At 41.1% G+C, this 19,800-nt stretch overlaps 1 protein-coding gene across 1 annotated transcript in view; it reads right to left on the bottom strand.

The window, feature by feature from the left end:
• Window positions 1–19,800, bottom strand: part of csmd3b (CUB and Sushi multiple domains 3b) — a 203,645-nt gene that overhangs the window by 160,376 nt on the left and 23,469 nt on the right. Inside the window, 1 exon segment of the mRNA XM_088318195.1 lies at window positions 2,801–3,023. Within this exon segment, the coding sequence (XP_088174321.1) occupies window positions 2,801–3,023 (223 nt within the window).

Raw genomic sequence — 19,800 nt, 5'->3', positions numbered from 1 at the left:
TAACTCAGTTTTATTCAATTCAAAAATCATGCATTGAATTTATGGCTCATGCATTTTATTAATTTATTTAAAACAAAACTTTGACCGTGTTTAACGTCTTATGGTGCCATAAAGTGGAAATTTTTTACCTCTTTTTGACAGCAGAAAAGGCAAAACTGTGCTTGTATTCAAAACAGCCACTCTGTGTTTGGGGAGTTTTTTTTTTTCCAAGCCAAAAATCTCCCCAGTGATCATTTTGATACAGACCGTACCGTATTTAGTCCACAGTTAAAAGACAGGTCACCAGTCAAATTGAATTACCACCAGGACGATTTTTGCTGCAGAACACGAGTCAAAGAACGACAAGGAGGGGGGGGGGATTGCGGGAAACCGTATGCAAATGTGTCAGGTTGAATTAGCATGAAACCTGAGAGGAAGCGTCGTCCCGTCTGTCAATCCCATGAGAAGCTTGTACTGTATGAACAACTTTTCCCGGAGTGCCATGAATACATGCATGGCTAACTCACCGTAACTTTTCCAACTAGCACACACCAAAAAAAAAAAATATGAGCACATAAACAAACATAACAAGGCATGAATTGCCTCGTCCTTGAATCCGTGTTTCTCATCCAAAGTGTTGCCATGCTTTGGGCCAAGCAGACTTTTTCGCACAACACCAGCGGCTGTCAGCAGGCCAACTTGGAACTGCTCTACGGAACATGCGGCACAAGCGAGGTGCCCTTTCATTAATTATGAAAACTTGTAATTAGAACAAATTGTTGCGATTGAAGTCGTTAACTCATAAATAGATGGAACGCGGAAGTGAGTCGATGAAACAGGAACAAAGTTAACAAAGGGTTGGCTAGTTTAATAAATACGTCGACTGAATGTCGTAACGCAAGGCTAATATCGCATTTTTGATTCGGAGCGATATCAGTATGAGTGTTGGGTCTTTAACTCATTCAATACCATTGACGGCTAAATACGTCAAAGAGCCTTTTTTTTACTGAGCTGGTCGTGAATGAGTTAAGGACGAACCAATACCGAGTGGCGATATTTGTATAATTTTGACAGGCAAAGGCCAGTCTCAGAATTTTTCGGAACTTTCCCAGCTGAGCTTGAGTACATCCTGGACCGCGATGCCAGCCGATGGCAACATTCTAAAAGTTTATCGTAGACGACTGCAAGTCACAACTGTTATGTTTCACCATAACCAAGGCTCGTCTTTAAAGTTACGATTTGGTGCAACGAAGGAACAAAAATGAAAAAAAAAAAACTAAATAAAAATAAATAAGACTGCTTATCTCTTACGTCAAAGCCAACAGACAAGTGCAACAGAACCCACAATTGTGTCATAAAAACACAGATGGCATTTGTTATGGCTTTGGCTGCGAGTTTGATGTTCTGCCAAGAGCTCATTGCCAGCCACCATGTCGACGAGCCAGAAGCAGAGCTGCATTGTCTTTGTTTACAGATTGCCACGCAAGCCAGTTAAACTAAAAAGGTACACGAAACTATCACCACATGAACATTTACACAACTAATTGAAAACTTTGTTGTTTGATGCCTTTACTTACAGTCGTTAACTTGAGTTGACATTTTTATTTGAGCTTTATGAGCAAAGTTATAGATGATTTTCTTTTATTTTTTTTATATATAAAACGATTATTGTACCTGTCTGGTATCGTTCATTTTAAGGTTCTTGCTTATTTAGTTAAACCTAGTTAAATTAGCACTCATTTGTGCACCTTTTAGCAATTTGAAATGTGACACATGACATTGAGGAAATTAAATAGCAGTCGATGGATTTTCTTAATACAGCAACTCTTATTTTCCGCGAGCTCACATGAGACATTCCATTAAGTGACCAACGAGGCCCAGATGAAATCATAAATATCGTCTTCACGAAGACAATGTGGAAAAAATTCCACTCAAGTCGCTTGCGACGTTAAGCAGGGGAAATGAGAGTCAACCCAGGACGTCTTTTACTCTTCCTTTCCTTTTAACCGCTTTATCTCCTCCCTGGGCATCGCCAAAGCAAATCCCACATTCACCGTTTCTTTTTTGGCGTCTTCACACGGTATTTGAACAATAAACGCGTTTTTTTTTTTTTTTGGGTTTGAGAATGCTGATTGCGTCAGGCTTCTAACGGATGCGAGCCAAAGCGTCCCATGGTGAGAGGACTGCTTTCCAGCAACTATCAGGAGGACCTAAATCGCTTCCCCTCATCTCGGAACCACGTCTTGCCTAATCTCATTAAATAAGTCGGACCTTTGCGTGAACTCTCGAAACTGCTGATTCTGCTGACTCATGTTGACAATGTAACTCCAGACCTATTTCCCGAGGCGGTTGCAGGGGTGTTTGCATAACTTGGTGAAACAACTTTACCAAATTAAAAAAAAACAATAAATAAATAAATCCTAGATTAAGATCTGATCTACATTTGACGTTGGCGTAACCTGCCAATGAACTCGGTGGGGTTTGTGCAACACGATTCTTCGTAACTCCCAAATCACCAGGCTTGGCATCTGTGCACTTTTGCAGGGTGGAGCTGTTCCACTTCCGCAGCCGTCGACCATGTTGGCGCTCCGGTGCGTTTGAATTTGTGTTCAATTAATTAAGCAATGTTTTGAGGTATTCGTTGATGACGCGACACGTACAGACGCATACGCGCCCCTGACACAAGTGACACTTGACACTCCGAACAAGCGTCACGAGAAACACACGGGGAAACACCCATCCCTTATGCGCGACATAGGAACAAGTTCTCACAAAAGCTAGAAACACGTACAATTAATTCAATTTGAACATGCTGGCCTACCTGGTTCTGAAGTTCGCCGGGTGCGGGTGTCCGTCGTACAAGGACAAAAAGTCATACTCCTCTTCGATGGCGAATGACAAGAAGATGAGTTGGATGCGACTGCCTTCCTCGCCGATGATGACCCAGGTGCAGTTGGCCCCATTGGGGTAGCCGTAGGGGAACCCTGGCGACTCGACGCTGCCGTTTCGCCCCTTCAGGGTACCACCGCAAGTGTAGATAAAACCTGCGAGAGACACACGAAGAACTCTTTTAGTTACGGCCGGTCCATTGAAGATGCGAAGTAGGAAATAAGCTTGGGCCCTAATAACATTGAAAACTGGACAGCAGAAGACTTTACTCGTCCCCCCCCCCTTTCTTTTTCTCCTCGCTGTGTTTAATGCAACGCTTGGGCAGAGTCGCTGACAAGTCCATCAGGGCTTCATCTGAACTTAATAGATTAGCGGATGTCTTGGTACGTGATGAAGTGGAGTCATTAAATCAGATCGGCGGGTGAAAAGGAGACAGACGGACTGCGGAGCAAACAGAGAAAAGGAATGTTTTTTTGTTTTTTCGACTTTCGCCCCTCCCTGACGGTCGTCACTATGATAGAAAGTGGGGAGGGGGAAAAAAAAAAAAAAGATGATTTAAAAGTCATCAATCAGAGCAGCGAGAGGTGGGTGGTGGAAAAGAGAGGGGGGTGGCTGGGAGAACGCTCGCTGGGTGAAGCAAGATGGAAAAATATCCAAAGAAAGCCAGAGAGGGCGAGCGAGCGAGAGAGAGAGAGAGAGAGAATGAAGAGTACACAGGGGTAAAAGATTTCTAATTATGCTGACTGCCAGACCGAAACTGACAGCCCTCCTCAACAAACACACACACACACACACAAACTATACAAACCAAAATAAAAGACGCACAAGCACAACTACAAATAACCGCACCGAGTGTATAATCATTCCCGGACGTCCTCGACCGTTTGAACCCATCCCTCATCGCGTCATTTCTTCATTCCGCCATCGCTAACCTCAATCGACCTCGTTTTCTAACCCTCGACCACACCGCATGATGCACCCCTAGCCCCTCCCCCAACCAAAAACATTATCTGGCACTGTGGCCTGTGTGGCTCTGCTGCTACCACCACCCAGAAACATAATACATACGTGGAATGTACACACACACACACACACACACACGCGCACACACACAAAACACAAAATGTTTTCTTGTCCAATAAAATCTGACGTGAACCTTTCTTGACGGTCTAAGAGCTAATTGTGTCCAAACTAGTTTTGTCTGGAGGATTTACACAAAGACACTAATTGGCAAAGTGTCAAAGACTTGTGGAAGAAATTGGGTAGGCAGGTGCAAAATATATGCAACAGAGCTAATGAGGAATGGTGAGGCTTTTCCGCAAAAGAGCATACCCACTCAGCAGAGAAGAAAAAAAAGAGACATGAAAAGCTGCTTAAGAATGGAAATCTTGCTGCTGAATGGAGGGGATTTAATGACTTTGCAGTAACGAAGAGCATCATTTGGAATAGCGCAGATAGGCAAGAAAATATATACAGTTGAAGAGCCCTGATATTGAGAAACTGTCTTTTTTTATTTTTTATTAAAATATTAAAAAGGTGGGTGTCGGATTCAAAATATACGTTACGCTTGAGCGAGCGACTGACAGTGTCGGTCGGTTGCCTTGAGATTGGAGTGAAAAGGGAATCAGCAGAGGTAGTAAGTAAGGAGGTTTATTTCCAGCATTTCCATTACGGTCGACAGTTTTATATGCCACTCGATCACAAATAAATTGTATTGGACTTTTTTTTCCCTCAAAAACAACCATTGATACGCTCACACTTGAGTACGAGTGAATGGGAAGAACTCAGATCATTCTTGCAGCCATGATACATGCCGCATAATGGACAAAAATAACACTTTAAAAACTCATTTTTTTCTCCGGATTTAAAAGAGCAAATAATTGATTGGATACATACGCTGTAACCCCCCAAAAATTGTGCGTTTCAGTAAAATTATTGACATAGATAGCTTTTGAGTTGTCCGTGTTGCCCCGATGACTCAAACCGAATGTTTTAAGCCCGTCACAATGCATACACAGCCAGCAGGGAAATCAATTACCCCGCCTGTCATTTTCCACACGGGAGAGGAATCCAGTGATCAATACGCTCATTTGGTGACAAAACCGAGCTTTTGTTCAACCACCGTACTATCGCCCGTCATTTCTAATCTATTCCCATCGTCTTGCTCCTCTGTTTGTCTCTTTCATCTGCTTAGCAGCCTCCCTTTAACGGACAATTGTGTCTAATCTTGCACTTTCTGATTATTTATTTATGATTAACAAATCACTTTCACCCAGTCGAGCAACTGACCAATCATGCTGCATCAGTCACGCTACCCTAACAAGGATCAGCATGGATAAAGGGGCGGAGCTATGTAGTGCCCAGGGACGATGGCCACCCCTTGTAACGTTGTGAAAAAAAAATGGCATGATTGAATAAATGATGGACAACAAAACATTGCTTTTCACATGCAACCCTGACTTCGGATGGCATGATGTGAATCATCGCGCCGTTCCAGGAATGCAAATGTGCCAACCCTCAATGAGATGTGTCACCCTCGCCACATCATAGAAAATGTCTGGCGACGGCCGTGCGTGGACGCCGTTTTATTTGGAGGCTTTCTAGATTTCGGGGATTTTTTATTTTTTTTTATTTTTAAAGACAGAACAAAAGCAAGAGAGGCAGTGAAAGGCCAAAGCGGGGGAAAGGAGGAGGTATCACCAATGTGGAACCGAACGTGTTTGAAATGTCCCCCTGGGGCTTGTCACAGAGCCACGTCAAACCAAGAATTAGACTGCTCCCGTCAAACATGCGGTCTAGACTATACCCTGGAGTGGTGGAGGCTAAATAAGGGAATGCCTAGAGAGAGTGAGACAGGGGGAACACACCGGGCTGAAAATCAATTTCTAGGGCTGTCAGTCACCAGCTGGGGAAGTGGATGTGAATAAAAATGAGGGGTAAGGTTAAAAAAAAAAAAAAAAAAAAAAAAAAAAAGAGGGGGGGGTAAGACAGAGAACAGCACACTGAATAGTTCTGTGGTAAAAATGAAATTGATGCAGCAATGTTGAAATTGAGAATCAGGACGGCAGTCGTGTCGGAGAAAAACGACAACTCACCGGCAAATACACGACGTTATTGTAAAACTTGTATATTCAAAATTCCACTTGCATTTTGGAGTCTACTCAAAAGAATAATGAAATTTTTCTTTTACTTTTTTGAACTATATTACCAAAGTAGTCTCCAAAATGAAGAACACAACAACAAGTACAATATTAACTTTTTGTGTCGTGCTTTGAATTGGGAAAATGTCGCACCACCTGATGGACAAATTTAAGCCAATAGTAGCCCGGACCAAAACAGCCTTCATTAGCATATGACACAGGCATTCCATCTAATTCCGCATCATGGTGTTGAAAAGATATCCTAATAGAGTCAAATTACCATTTCGGACTAATGAGCACCAGGCACAAAAATCGAGCAAATGCACTCACTATTTGAATAATAATGCGCCATAATGTGCGCTTTTATCAGCACACTGGCCAAGACGGTAATGGCAGCTGGCGAAATGCTGAACTTCTTTTTTTTTTTTTTTTTATGTGCTTTCTTCGACAGCTGAGAGTTACATATGGTCAAGCGTATTTTTGGTCGACTTCCAGGAAAATGTATTTAGTGTTCAAGGAGAGCCCGGTGATGATATATTGAGGTGAAATTGTCTCCCGTGTTTGATTGATTTCATCTGTTAAACATCTACAATGTGCACGGCGATACAAGAAAGTGACAAGTGCACTAAACCCTTAGTGATTGGCATCAGGAGCCACTAATGAGATGCGGATCGGCGTGGTCTGAAGGGGGCGCTATTGATTACTCGAGTGTCATTGACGCCAAGCTCGCTAATGAGACCCCGAAGCACAAAAAAAAAAAACAACACTCAGACGAGCCTTTTTTTTTGTTTATGTGCTGTAGGTAAGATCTTTTGAGCTTGTTACTGGGGAAACTCGGGTGAGTGTATGTCGCCATGGTAACATTTGACCTATGAGGCAGGAAGAGGGCGCCGGAGATGGGGTGACTTCACAAACCATGACTCCTTTTACTATTTTTAACACTTTCAAAGAGAATTGTCGATAAATACGGAAAGAATACGCACAAATAATCATTTTGGAGATTTAAAAACTTTTTGGCTCGTTGCGAACACGGCATTTCCAAATATACGATATATTCTCTTGCCAATTTGCCCCATTTTTGTTTTAAACCGCCAAAAAGTCTTGAAAATGAAGTTAAGTGGGCTAGCCGAGCGAGCGGGTGCCATGTTGGGATGCCGCGCGATTCAATCAAAGCTTTAAAAAAAAAAAAAAAAAAAAAAAAAAAAAATCTTCCTTTTGACTACGCTGCTTAATATGGGATCTCGTAACATCTTTCTCAGCCGGGGGAGGACAAATTAGCGGGCGTTCCTTTGTCGGCATCTGTGGGAGCTTCAAGTGGAGGCTGGCGTATGGTTCATCCAAGTGGTTATTTACCCCAAAAAGTGCACATTTCAAACAAGCAAAGGTAATAAAAAGCACAATCTTCCCTTCCCATTCGTCTCTTTTTTTTTTTTTTTTTAATGGCAAGCGTAGCTGCTATAATCACACACACGCACACAAACACACGCTTGCTCTCATTATGCTGTTCGGAGACAGAGCCTTGCTTAAAAAACAAAAGGAGGCTCCATTAGGAGCTGAACAGTCATTAGAAATACAACAATCCCGCTGCCCTAAATATGCTGGATCCAAGTCAGTTTTTTTTTTCCCGCTTCCTATTTTGCACCAGGAAGGATTTAATGATTCCATGACTCAATATCATATTTTGTCTTTGTTAATTTTTTAAGACAGCCATCAGCTTAACAGATGCGACAAGGAGGGAGACGTCGTCTAAGGATACAATGGCTTCAAGGATGCGTATTATTCATCCACACCCCACAACACCGCCACCCCAACATTTACAAAAATGAGAGCATCATGTGGCCACTTGTTCTCAAATGTTATAGATTAACAACATTTATATCCTCACCTGCGCACCTCTATGAATACAATAAAGAATTTATAAAAAAAAAAGAGCTAACACACTATCATGGACCTAATCACCATGAGTACCTTGGCAGCCCGATTCTAAAAAAGTCGGTGTGAAAAAATGTAATTTAAACTCTGAACAAAAATATAACTAAAAATGCATGGTGGCACACCCAACAAAATGCATCTCATGGAACATTTTGCATTTGGATGATTTTTCCTCCAATATATTCACTTTCACTCTTTGCAATAAATAAACAGAAATATTTCTTGAGAGCAAGGCTGACAAAACAAATGATTGGATACATATATTGTTTTCCATTTTTTTTTGTCGGAGCAAAAAAAAGAAAAAAAGGTTTTGGCTGTCAAATACGCCTGCACGCACTCAGCATGCATGGTTCTGCTCAGCGGGAAGGAAGCAAACCTCATAAAGCCAACCACTTTACGAGGCAATATTAGATTGAGCTTCCACCGAAAGAAGCTGCCATCTAATGCGCAGATGACAATTTGTTAGAGTGTAGAAGTCTGCGACGGCACAAACTCGCTTCCAGATTTGTCTAGAAATGTATAAAACTTTACATTTCGAATGAACGCACCCAATTGGCCCTCCAACAGAAAGGAGAAGCATGGCTTTATTGGTTGAAAAGTTATTTTCCGGTCGTCAATCCTATATTTCTGAATCACTTGCGTCAACTCATCAAAGCTCTTGTACTGACTCCGACTGTCGGAGCTAAAAAGAAAATCATAATTCCTTTTCCGTCTCAGATCGATAATGTCAAAGACTCGTCCCGTCTGTGTAATGAGCTTCCGTCCAGGGGTAACTCAATCTGATCCCGTCCGTTGAATTGTTCATTTTCATTACCACTCCGCTCGACTTATCAAGCGTGTCTGTGTCATAACTAATTGCTGGGACACGCTTGTCTTGGGGGCTCGGCTTTTCATGGATTAATCATCACCTTGAAAGAATCCATTGCCGGTCTTGACTTGGTCATCCGTCACCCTAGCGGCGCCCTCTAGTGCACATGTAGGTATTGATAAATCAATGGCTGCCGATGGAGTCAAAACGGCGCGGCGATTAATTACGTGGTCACTTTGGACCCAAGAAACATTTTGATCGCGGATTAATCATCGCTTACATTTTTATTACTTTTTTTTTTTTTTTTTTAGTTGAGCGTTCATTATAACCATCCATAATATATCATCCACTCAAGATTAGACATCCACCTTTTGAAAAGAGTGCCATTATTTCAGGTCATAGACTATATTATTCACGGATGGATATGAAATGTTAGCAATTGAACTATTTTGCGAACCAAAACAGAAGCACCAACTGATGAAACAAATAAGGGGCGAGGACTTACGATGTGTTGGAAATGATTTCTCAAAAATTTCCAATCGTTAAGCTAGCCCGCATCCAAAACTCACACACACGCAATCTGCATTTGTGAAAATGACAGGTCAACAAAAAACAAAAAATAAATTCTATAATACACATAAATTGTTTGTTTTTGGAGTGCTTTTTGGAGTCCATTATAACGATCAACCGTGTGAGCATTCAATCTGGCAACCGCTAAGACTTTTTTTGGAAAGCATTTCCAGTCCCCCCCCCCCCCCCCCCATCTACTTTTCAGATGGTTGCCAGCTTTTCAGGCAGCAGGACTAGATATCAAATCACCGTGAGGTAAAAACAAAAAGAAATAGATTATGCGGACTGCATTTCCAACCTAATTATGCGTTTCACTTTCCAACACCACAAGACGACGATGGAAGTATATAAATTGACTGAAATTGCGGGAAATTGTCGGACAGGATGAGAGATCATTCCGAGTTTGTTAGCCGACTCTTTCATTTGCATGTCAATGAACGTGTCGTTTAAACCGGCGGAAATATATGCAGTCCAAACGAGCTTCAACAAAGATAATCGCGTTCCGTTGTGCGCTCAGCAAGTCTTAAATGTAACTATAAGGTCACACCGTTTTGCTTTTACAAGTGTTGAGGCGCGTTACCATGATAAATGTCAAGTAGCTTGACTTATTGTCGGGACAAATGTCACCTCAGCATGCAAACATCCTGCAAAGGGAACCGAAACACAACATCGTAAATCAGGCCACGCTGGGACATGAGGGATTTTGTTCACGCTTAACCTTTGTCACAAGTCGCCAAGCGGTCTATTGTGGGCGAGGAAGTCTTATTTAAGCAACAATGAGGCGATCACGCCGCGCATCTGGAGGAGGCGTGTTATGTTTCAAAGTACCTCCCAGAGGCGCGTTTTGCGATTCAACTCCGGAGTTGTCGCAACATAAATACAACATTTGAAATAATTAATATGCAGATGGAAGCGTTTGTTCTAATTATAGGTTTAAAAAAAAAACAAAAAAAACAATGTGGTTTTCTAATTCAGAGCAGTGATTAAATCTCATTGCGCCTTTTCAACTCGAGCCAATAAAAATGTTTGGAGAATGGGAACGTGACACAGCAGTTGAGGTTGTTTCGTCTTGTTTTTTTTTTAATTTTATTTATTTATTTATTTTTTAACTGTCCAGTGGTGTGTTCTGCAGTAGTTTTGTTTTTGTTTTGTTTTTTTAGAACAAAAGAAACACCGTCGCCGTTTGGCCCCAGTTTGAAATAATCAATCTTCAGCAAAAACTAGAAAGAGCAGAAAATAATTCCTAATTTTGTTGTTTTACTTTCTAATTTACGTGTGACAAAAAAACACACAAAAAACAGGAACCAGCATGAAATGGAGTTTGATTGCGCTTTTTTTTTTACCATTTTATGAGATTTTACTGAATAATTTCTTGTCCTTTTTGTAACAACTATGAAGCAACTGAATCAAAAACAAATGGCCTTTTAATGCAAGAGTAGAATATAAATTTTTGGCATTTAAAAAAAAAAAGGAAGAGAAGCCAGAGTGTTATTTCAGGACCTTGGACAGCAATTCAATTTATTCCCTTGACTGTGCTCCTATTTTGACACAACCACAAGTAACTCCGAAGTGTGATTCATGTAATATTAAACAATCGCAAATAACTGACAAAACAAGAAAACCTTGAAAATCCGAGTCGTCACTTCCTTATGCAAATTTCAAAACGTGGGGACACTTTTGCTCGGCTGGCGGCCCAAATTGAGCAAAGTTCTGTCGCTTTGTGGCATTTCCCCTCCCCTTCTGAACACCCACTCCATAAAATATGGATGCCGTTCATCATTCATGAAATAATGAACGACTGGATGGAAGGATGATAAATGCTGGCGGAAGACGCTTAACCTGGAAGTTGTTTTTTGTTGTTTTTACGCTTACGCCACACGAGCGTTCGATGAAATGTTTTGAGACAACAAACTCCAAAGACCAATTATAACATTTGGGTTTAATTTGGATGTTTTTGTTTCTTGGTGTTTCCCCTCGCAATGAAATTTTCAGTGTTGCGCGGGTCACCGCCACTTCATCAACAATTTAAAAGACCCGTACTTTCAAGCACGGTGAAGGAAACAACCGTTCTTTGGGGTCAGATTTGCAGAATGAGAAAAAAAAAAAATGTTGAAAAAGAATAATGCAGGAAATTGCTAACGACTTTGTTCAACTGTAACGTATGAGAATGTGAATTCTGAACGTGGGCGTGAACAGACGTTCATGCGGTGGGAAAAGAAACTGGAGGCTTTCGATTGGGGAAAAAAAAACGACAGCATTTTAGTTGAGCACAACATAGGAAGTTTCCCATTTTAATGGTCCCGCTTCAAACTTGAAAATTTCTCTTCTCACTGCGAGCCATTTCAGGAGCAAATTTATTTTACGTTCACCCACATTTATATTTACCCAAAATAATGATAAACCTCATAATTTTGTCAATCATCCGCTTGCATGCATTCCAAACGCCTATAAACTAATAAACTGTTGCCAGCTCGTTACGTCTGCTTCCAGTCCCCCCCCCCATCTTCCCAAATCTAGCAGACTCTTTTTGTATTTGTTGTAAGACACCCCAAGTCTTCTGGGTGTTTCTGATTTCACGTCTCAAGGCGTAAATCTCCCCTTTGTGCGCATTTGAGATGGGGGGGAAAAAAGGCCAAAGTGTGTGTGTGTGTGTGAGTTTGGCAACGTGGCACTTTGCCAATCTCATTAACTTAGCACGCAGTGGGCAGCTTGCCCGTATATGCGTGTGCACGCGAGCGTGCGTGTGCACGCGAGCCTGTCTGAGTGGGCCAACGTCAGGGCCAGTAAATGCCACCACTCAGTCTGATGCTTGCAATAATGGTATTAAAGAGAGAGCGAGAAAGGAGGAGAAACCGGCAGGAGCTGCGGGGAGAGAAAAGTGTGGAAAGTGACAAGCGCGTGGAAAGATTTCTTTTTTTTCCTCCTCTCCCTTCCAAAGCGGCAAGACATGCAACATGCATGTTATTGCGCAAAACCAAATAAAAGGCCTTGGCTGGTTGCTAATTACCATGTTATAACACTTGTTGCCGCCCGATAACATGAAACACAGCTGACGTCAGAAGCGGAGGAAACGCACGTCAAGAACAATGTCGTGAGTGTGTGAGGTGAGAAACAAGCATGAGAGAGAGGTTAATGAGAGAGCAGCGATGTAATTAGGGCGCTTGATATGCGCTGTCCAAATCATTACAATTACCGTATTTTCACAACCATAGGGTGCACTTAAAGGTCCCTGATTTTCTCCAAAATGGACATGGCGCCTTATAATGCAGCGCGCCTTATGTGGCGTTCCAAATCTGAACATTTGTGACGTTCATGCATGCTAGCGTATATTTTAGCTTAGCATGCATGCTAAGCTAAGATAAGTCTTGACATGCCTGTGCCGAATCGTACACTGCCTTATGTGCAAAGCCATCCAATTTAGAATCACCATTTTAGAGTCACTAAAAAAAAAAAAGCAAATCACTCGAGATACACTTCAATACAGAGCTAACATTTCAAAATTACCCTCAGTACAAAGCTAAAAATTCCAGAGTCATAATTTTCCAGGCATAGCAACATCAGGCTAATCATGCTACACCCGCTATGTTCGTATAAAGCTGCCATTCAAGATGAAGCCCGTGAATCACGAACACAGATTTTAACGTAAATATTAAATCATCTACATTACATCAGACAATCATGTCTGACTCGTCACAATAAAGTCGTTTAGTTATGATAAGATTAGAAATCGAGCTAATTGTTGCAACCCACTCAAGATGAAAGCTAATTTAGTCCATTTAATACAGAGATAACCATTCTAGATTATCTATCAGAAACTCATATTCATGCAGAGGTCCTGTACCATTCGAGAGGCTTCAAGTTGCATCCTCATAAAGCGGAATAATATACAAAAATATTTGCTAAAAGACTCGGGTGGCTGGGATATATTCCGCCGGGTCGTCGAGGGGCTTTTCCCACGCATGCACTCAATTTTACACTGAGCAAACATATTTTAAACTTCAGATTAATAACTCCGGATACTACAACCAATCAGTTTGGAAAAATCTAGAGTTTACTCAAATGAATCGTTTAATGTACGGAATTTTTTTTTAAATGAACGTCAAGTCTAAATTCACTTTTGTTCAGTGTTAACAAAATTGGCTGCTTTTTCCCACAGCGTTGACCTTTCCTGGATTAATTCCATTATCAGTTAAATCATTCGTGCTGCATCCTAGTAGCAAAAGAGATTTTTTTTTTTTTTTTTTGTCACAAGTAGAGAAAAGCTGGAAAATGTAGACTCGGTAGGGAGGCTGTCCACTTGTTCTGTGACATTTTAATTAACCAAAAAAAAAAAAAAAAAACGGCATGTCATATCGGCAAGATTACTTCGAGGAAAAACCGTCGCCAGATTTTGGGGGGTGCAAAAATGGAGGATTCGCAAAAAAGTGAGCTCCGGCCTCACCCGTTCTTTCACAGCCTTCATCATCACCATCCATCAGATTTGTCCCCACTTTGTTCCCTCATCCTACCTTCCTCTTGCATTTAAACGCCTCAAATGAAAACTTGGACGGCGCCGCCGCTGACCGTGATGACTTACAGGACGGGATGATGGGATGATTATTTGTTTAATTAGCCAATTTGCATACTTAACTTAATCACGTCAGAAAGCCCACCTGCGGAGAACACCTGCTCCGAGTGCGCCGAGCAGCCTGCCGAGGCCTGGCCCACAAGATGCTGCTTGCTCAGCTGGAAACAAAATCTCCAAGAGCACTGAAAGGGACTTCAGCTCAGCTATTTAACTATATTAGCCATGTCAAAATCAAGTCAACTGGAAAAGTATTGCTCATAGTATCAGCATATTTTCTAAATGCAAAGATGTCCTGGAAGATTAAAAACTAAACGGGGTGAAAAAGCAGAGAAAATAACAATAGCACCCTGACTTTGGCCAGGAGTCACGTCAACGTGTTTGAAGTCTAAAAAGCCCTCCAAAATGTCCTACAGACGTCAAAGTACCATTTAACCGACGTAAAAAAAAAATATATATATATATAAAGAACAAAACACAAATACTAATGAGATAACATTCCGACAGCGGGTGCGTGTCACTAAGTGCCACTTTTGAGGAGCTAATGCTAATGAAAGTCTCTCATTAAAACGTTCAACTTTCCGACTGATGCCAATTAGGTAAAAAGGAGATAATGGGATTATTTGTTTCAGCGATGTCAACAACACAATGTGAGTTTTAGGGATTAAACAAAAAATATTTTTTTTTTATTATAATTATATTGGAGCTCCAAATAGATCATGTATCTGTTATAATTTACCTAATTTATATGTGAATAATATTTACTTATGTACATGAAATGCTTCTTAAGACAGGAAACAAAAGATGCCTCAATTTTCAATTCATTAAAAAAAAAAATGTTGAAACGTTAAATGAAATACCGAGACAATACTTAACCAAAATTTGAATTTTTCGCAATCTACGAACTGAGTAAATGATTCGGAATTGAACGTACGGTAATCAAAATAAAAAAAATATGTTAAGTAATTTGTTTTTAATTTTTTAAGATGTTTTATCTTTTCAGATTTGAGATAACTGCAAAAATGTAAGATTTTTTTTTTTTTTTACTATGAATGACCAAGAATTGATCCCAGGTATCGTATTGGGCCTATATTGACACTATTTTAAGCTTCTGAGTCCTTGTGGAGGCTGCCGATACCAGCCACCGATACTTTTGGCAGAAGTTGGCACACTACTCTTGCAGTTTGACATATCTGCGAATTGACCTCTGCGTCTTTATTCACAATTTTTAGTCGCCAATTGGTGAATATTTGAAATGATATCGGTCAGGAAAAAAAATTAATCGATCGTCACATTTTTTTTTCATAATTTTCCATCCACCCGTCATTTTTTGCTGTTACAATATGAACGTAAAGATAATGTGACGTTGAGCGCAGGCATATAATGCAAGCAAATTCCCGTCGTTTTCAAGAGAGCATTTGAGGTCGGATGTTTGCTACGGCAATGCCAATAAATTCAATGAAGTGAGGGGGCTTCTCATTCCGATATGCATTCATTACGCACTCATTTCAATTACATGCGAGGACACGGCGGAACGGGCAGAATTACACTGCGTGATGAGCATATATTCAAATAGAGACTTAATGCAATTATCAGATCGGGTGTGAGAGTCAGTTTGGATTCACACGAGCGGCTTTAATTTCCGACTCCTCACACACACACACACACACACGCACGCGCACCACCATTTCACATGTAGCTACATAACAGGAGAGCACATGCTTTGTTGCCCGCAGCGGTATGAGGTGCTAGACGTGTAAATGTCTGTAATCGACAGAGAAAAGACTGTCAGAGTGGAGGTAAAAAACGGAACGGGAACATGAAGAAGAGTGTCAGTCGATTGACGGTTTCAAGACTGAACTTTTTCAGCGCAAGCAAAAAAAAAAAAGTATCGCACAGATAAGCATGATGCGGAATAACCGAGAGGAAGGAGGCGATATGGACGCCTTCATCTATTAGTGTTATCACAAAAGACCGACGAGTGACCCTGGTCAAGTCTTCTATTTTTGTCAATGGTGCTAAGTGGAAGAGCAAAACAGGAAATATTGATCATGCATTTTTTTTGCTCGCGTTGAATCATCGCACTTATCGTTGCAGACCAAAAACGTCTTATAGAGCGATAGGAGTGAATTTACTCATCAGACAGCATTTTTTTTTTTAAAAGAAGCAAGCAAAGCGGGAAAATGTCACAACTCGCTTGGTTCAGCGACGACCTCTAAGGGTTCGGGTAAGTTATTAATGGGACGACGATGTCGCCTTCGTTGCCTGTCTGTGCCGATTATACTGAGAGGCGGAAACGAGCTGACTTTTACAGGCATTGTGAAAGGTTACGTTGGCAAAGAGGGAAAACTGTGATGACCATAGACCCGGAAACTGACGTTGGAATATGTGGGCATCATAGTGATGAAAGTTATTTATTTAGAAATCCGAGCCAAGAAACTCGGTGTGGAGATGGTACGAAAATAAATAAATAAATAAATAAATAAAAGAAAATAAAAAATAGAAAATCTAAATGGCATATTTATAGAGACAGTCTGATAGAAAAAGCATCCGGTTGTGCAATTTCACACTCATTACACTGGGGGTGGGCAAACTATGGCCTGGGGGCCACATGTGGCCCATAAAAAGTTTTCATCCGGCCCGCCAAATTTGAAAAAAAAAAATGAATAAACCTCATCAATGTTTTATTTTTCTAGATACTCTGGTGTGTCAGACACGGATATTTTTCTGTAAGGCTTTTGTTTATGTTCATTTAAAATTAAATAGTATTTTTTTTTCTCCGATGAGGTGAGGTGACCAAAACACTCCATCCATCTGCTTCGGGTCCGGCCCTTCTGTCAAATTTTAGAACCCATTGTGGCCCACCAATCAAAAACGTTTGCCCACCCCTGCATTTAAAGCTTGAAATTCCAACATCATAACTCGAGCATCTTCAAGATTCTCAAGCGCCGGCCTGCGTTAACACTGAACGCGTCGCCCACCACGCATCACCACGCATCAGATGATGTCTCTCCCCGAGGGGGTGGATGATATTTTATTTATCTGTTTTATTCCTAACCAGTGTGCTGTAGAGAAGAGGTGGTCACGGGCAAGGAACCCGGATCAGATTGGGGAGTACGCAGATGGCGAAATGACAGGAAGCGGGAAAAGGCGAACACGGAGGCAGACAAAGATTGAACCGATTATTGGAACGTTTGTGCGATCGCCTCTGGAGATTCCACACGCTGACTTAAATTCTCTTTGAAACCAAATCTGATTTAATCGAGCTCGCGGGCACCCTTGAATGTGTGTGTGTGCTGTACAACAGGCTAATGTCAAAAATGCTTTTTTGGGAGGGAGGGTGGAGGTTGCATCACCAAAACACAAGCGATGAAAAGAGCAAACCCGCTCATCCGCGTGCGCTACGTTTTTGACTTTACACATTTGACAAGTTGCCATAACGTATCTGTGTTATTTGATCCTGTCAAATACTTGCAACACACACACACACACACACACGATGCAACAGTTTGTATACAAAAGCGTTATTTTAGCCATGAAGGCTCACACAAGGAGACACGCTGGCGGCGCTATCCTGCGTAACGAGTCATAACAATGTGGCAGAGCTGACAGCTTGCGTTAAAACCACAAGGTCTTGCAAAGACCATGCTTGTGCGTTTCTTCACAACAGTGGCTATGTGTGTGTGTGTGTGTGTCTTTCACCAGTGTGAGTCACTCTTACGTATAAATGTCAAGGGTTAGCATCAAGTCAATGTCTTAAGAGGTGCCCAAAGATAATTTTAGCAAAGATTTTAGACCTTGTCATTTTTTTTTTAATATTGTATTTTCCTTATTAATCCGACTGCAGCTTACATATTTTTATTCAAATCCTCCACATTTGAGCCGTTGATGCCCATCCTATTTATCGTGAATAAATAAATATCGCGAATAATAAATAAATAACGCTAATCATCCGCAAATAGGCCACCTACCAGAAGATCATTTTTAATTCGACATAAGGAATTGGTTAACATGCCCTACTCCTGTTTTGGTTAGCAAATGACGGGCTCAGTCGTGTGTGCAGAGGTGGTGATCTGACTCAAAGGGTTAAATCAAGGTGTCTATTCAAGAGGTCACTATTTGTGTTAACGCAAGAATTCTCACGTTATCGTGTATGTTGACCGAGTAAACGGCCAATTAAATCCTACAGTCGGGCAACGAGAGGAAAAAAACTAAATAAATAAACACACAAAGGACATCTAAGAGCAGAAATAAGTGAAGCGAATGGCTAATTTCGACGATTCATCTGTTCGTTTCACCAAATGGTTTAAAGCGAAAAAAAGCCTCTAATGGAGACTAAAAATAGCCGCCGCGCCCGTCGAACAAAAGGCTGAGGTGAACATTAAAATGATCAATCGGGTTAAAAAAACAACAACGAAAAAAAAAAACACTTTGTAAATGTTCAGGGACCGTGAGTGGGCTAATTTATAACAAGCTTCATTTCATTAGCGATTCAGTCAGCAATGTAATTAATAATCAGCAGTTTGGCATTAATTGGAAGGCGCTGTGAAGGCTTTTTAGCAAACTAAGTGCGAGTGGTCCTCCGCTTATTTCAAGTAGGCGGCAGGCTAAAGCCGACATATTTTGGTTCACATTCTTATGACAATTTATAAACGCCTCATGGGAAAAATAACACATTGTTAAATTACACATGTACCACCTTCCTGCAACTGTCAAAAGAAGTTCACTTTTTTTTTTTCGGCAATAATGTCATGGCACTTACAATGCGTCCAATGAGATTGCTCGAAATGATGACTCAGCTCACTTCATGTCATCACATGCACGGTTCACATTTTTTCTTATATCCAGGAAGTGCTTTAAAATTGTTTTTTAGCAAAACTGCTTCTTAACTCATTTAATCCCAGACATTTTCACTGGAGGAAACCCTTCAATTCCAGTGTTTTTCTGGATGTTGACTCATTTTGCAACAGAATATTGTGTTCCAATCCTATAAAAACACGGAGCTATGACGCAAAAGGCTAAGACGTATAAATACGTCTTTGGGAGGCGGGGACTACAATTTTGAAAACGCATATATACGTCTTATGGATTGAATGAGTTAACTAATTGTTTTTGCATTCATTTTCTACAAAATTCTTCTCAGTTTTTCCAAAACCCGCCACAGTCAATTAAAGAGGTGTTTTATGATGCTCTTGCCAATTATCACGGAAAATCCTGCTGACATTTCACAGCTGAGTCAGTCCCTCACGCCAAACGTAGCCCAAAGTTCCACCTACTGTCAACGCAATCCCTGGACAGCCAGTGACATTTTCTCATCTAATTTCAAACGCTGCGGATGTTGCGCCGAGGCCATCTGTACTTTTCCCATGGTCCTGTCTTGTCATGACTACTCTTATTTCCTGTCCCCTTCCTACTCCTTTACTCTTAGGCCTATTTCCCGTCTTGACTTTCATGGATAGTAACGGACTCGAGTACATTTCAAGTTGTTGTAAAAGCTTAATTCGAGTACGATGTTAGAAAAGTCCCAATGATCAGTTCTCAAAGTCAATAAGTGAGGGAAAATCCGGATCTACAAGATGGCTGCCATCTTGGAATTGGAGACTGTTTTCAGTCACAAGCAACTACAAAAGGTTGTTCTTCATTTGGCTGCCGATGGGCTCGCCGTGGGGGGACGCTGCCTTTCCCCGAAAGAGATGAATGCCTTCACTTTGGAACGACGGATGGCAGGATGTTTCAAAGACTATTCTGAGCAATTACAAAACGACAGATCTCCAATTCTGGTTTAACTCCTTTATCCGGCTTTTTGAGGGATGTGTTAGTCCCTATAGACGAGAGTCACATTGGTAAATATTCAATTTGCAACATAAACATTACAGAACTGTACCAAAAATGTATCCATAAATTCCACATTATTTCCT

This window comes from Idiotropiscis lumnitzeri, chromosome 16, assembly GCF_059441095.1.
Source record: "Idiotropiscis lumnitzeri isolate Australia: NSW breed Sydney's pygmy pipehorse chromosome 16, RoL_Ilum_1.0, whole genome shotgun sequence".
Lineage (NCBI taxonomy): Eukaryota > Metazoa > Chordata > Actinopteri > Syngnathiformes > Syngnathidae > Idiotropiscis > Idiotropiscis lumnitzeri.
The sequence above is the reverse complement of the archived record's forward strand: the minus strand, read 5'-3'. Positions and strand labels throughout refer to the sequence as shown.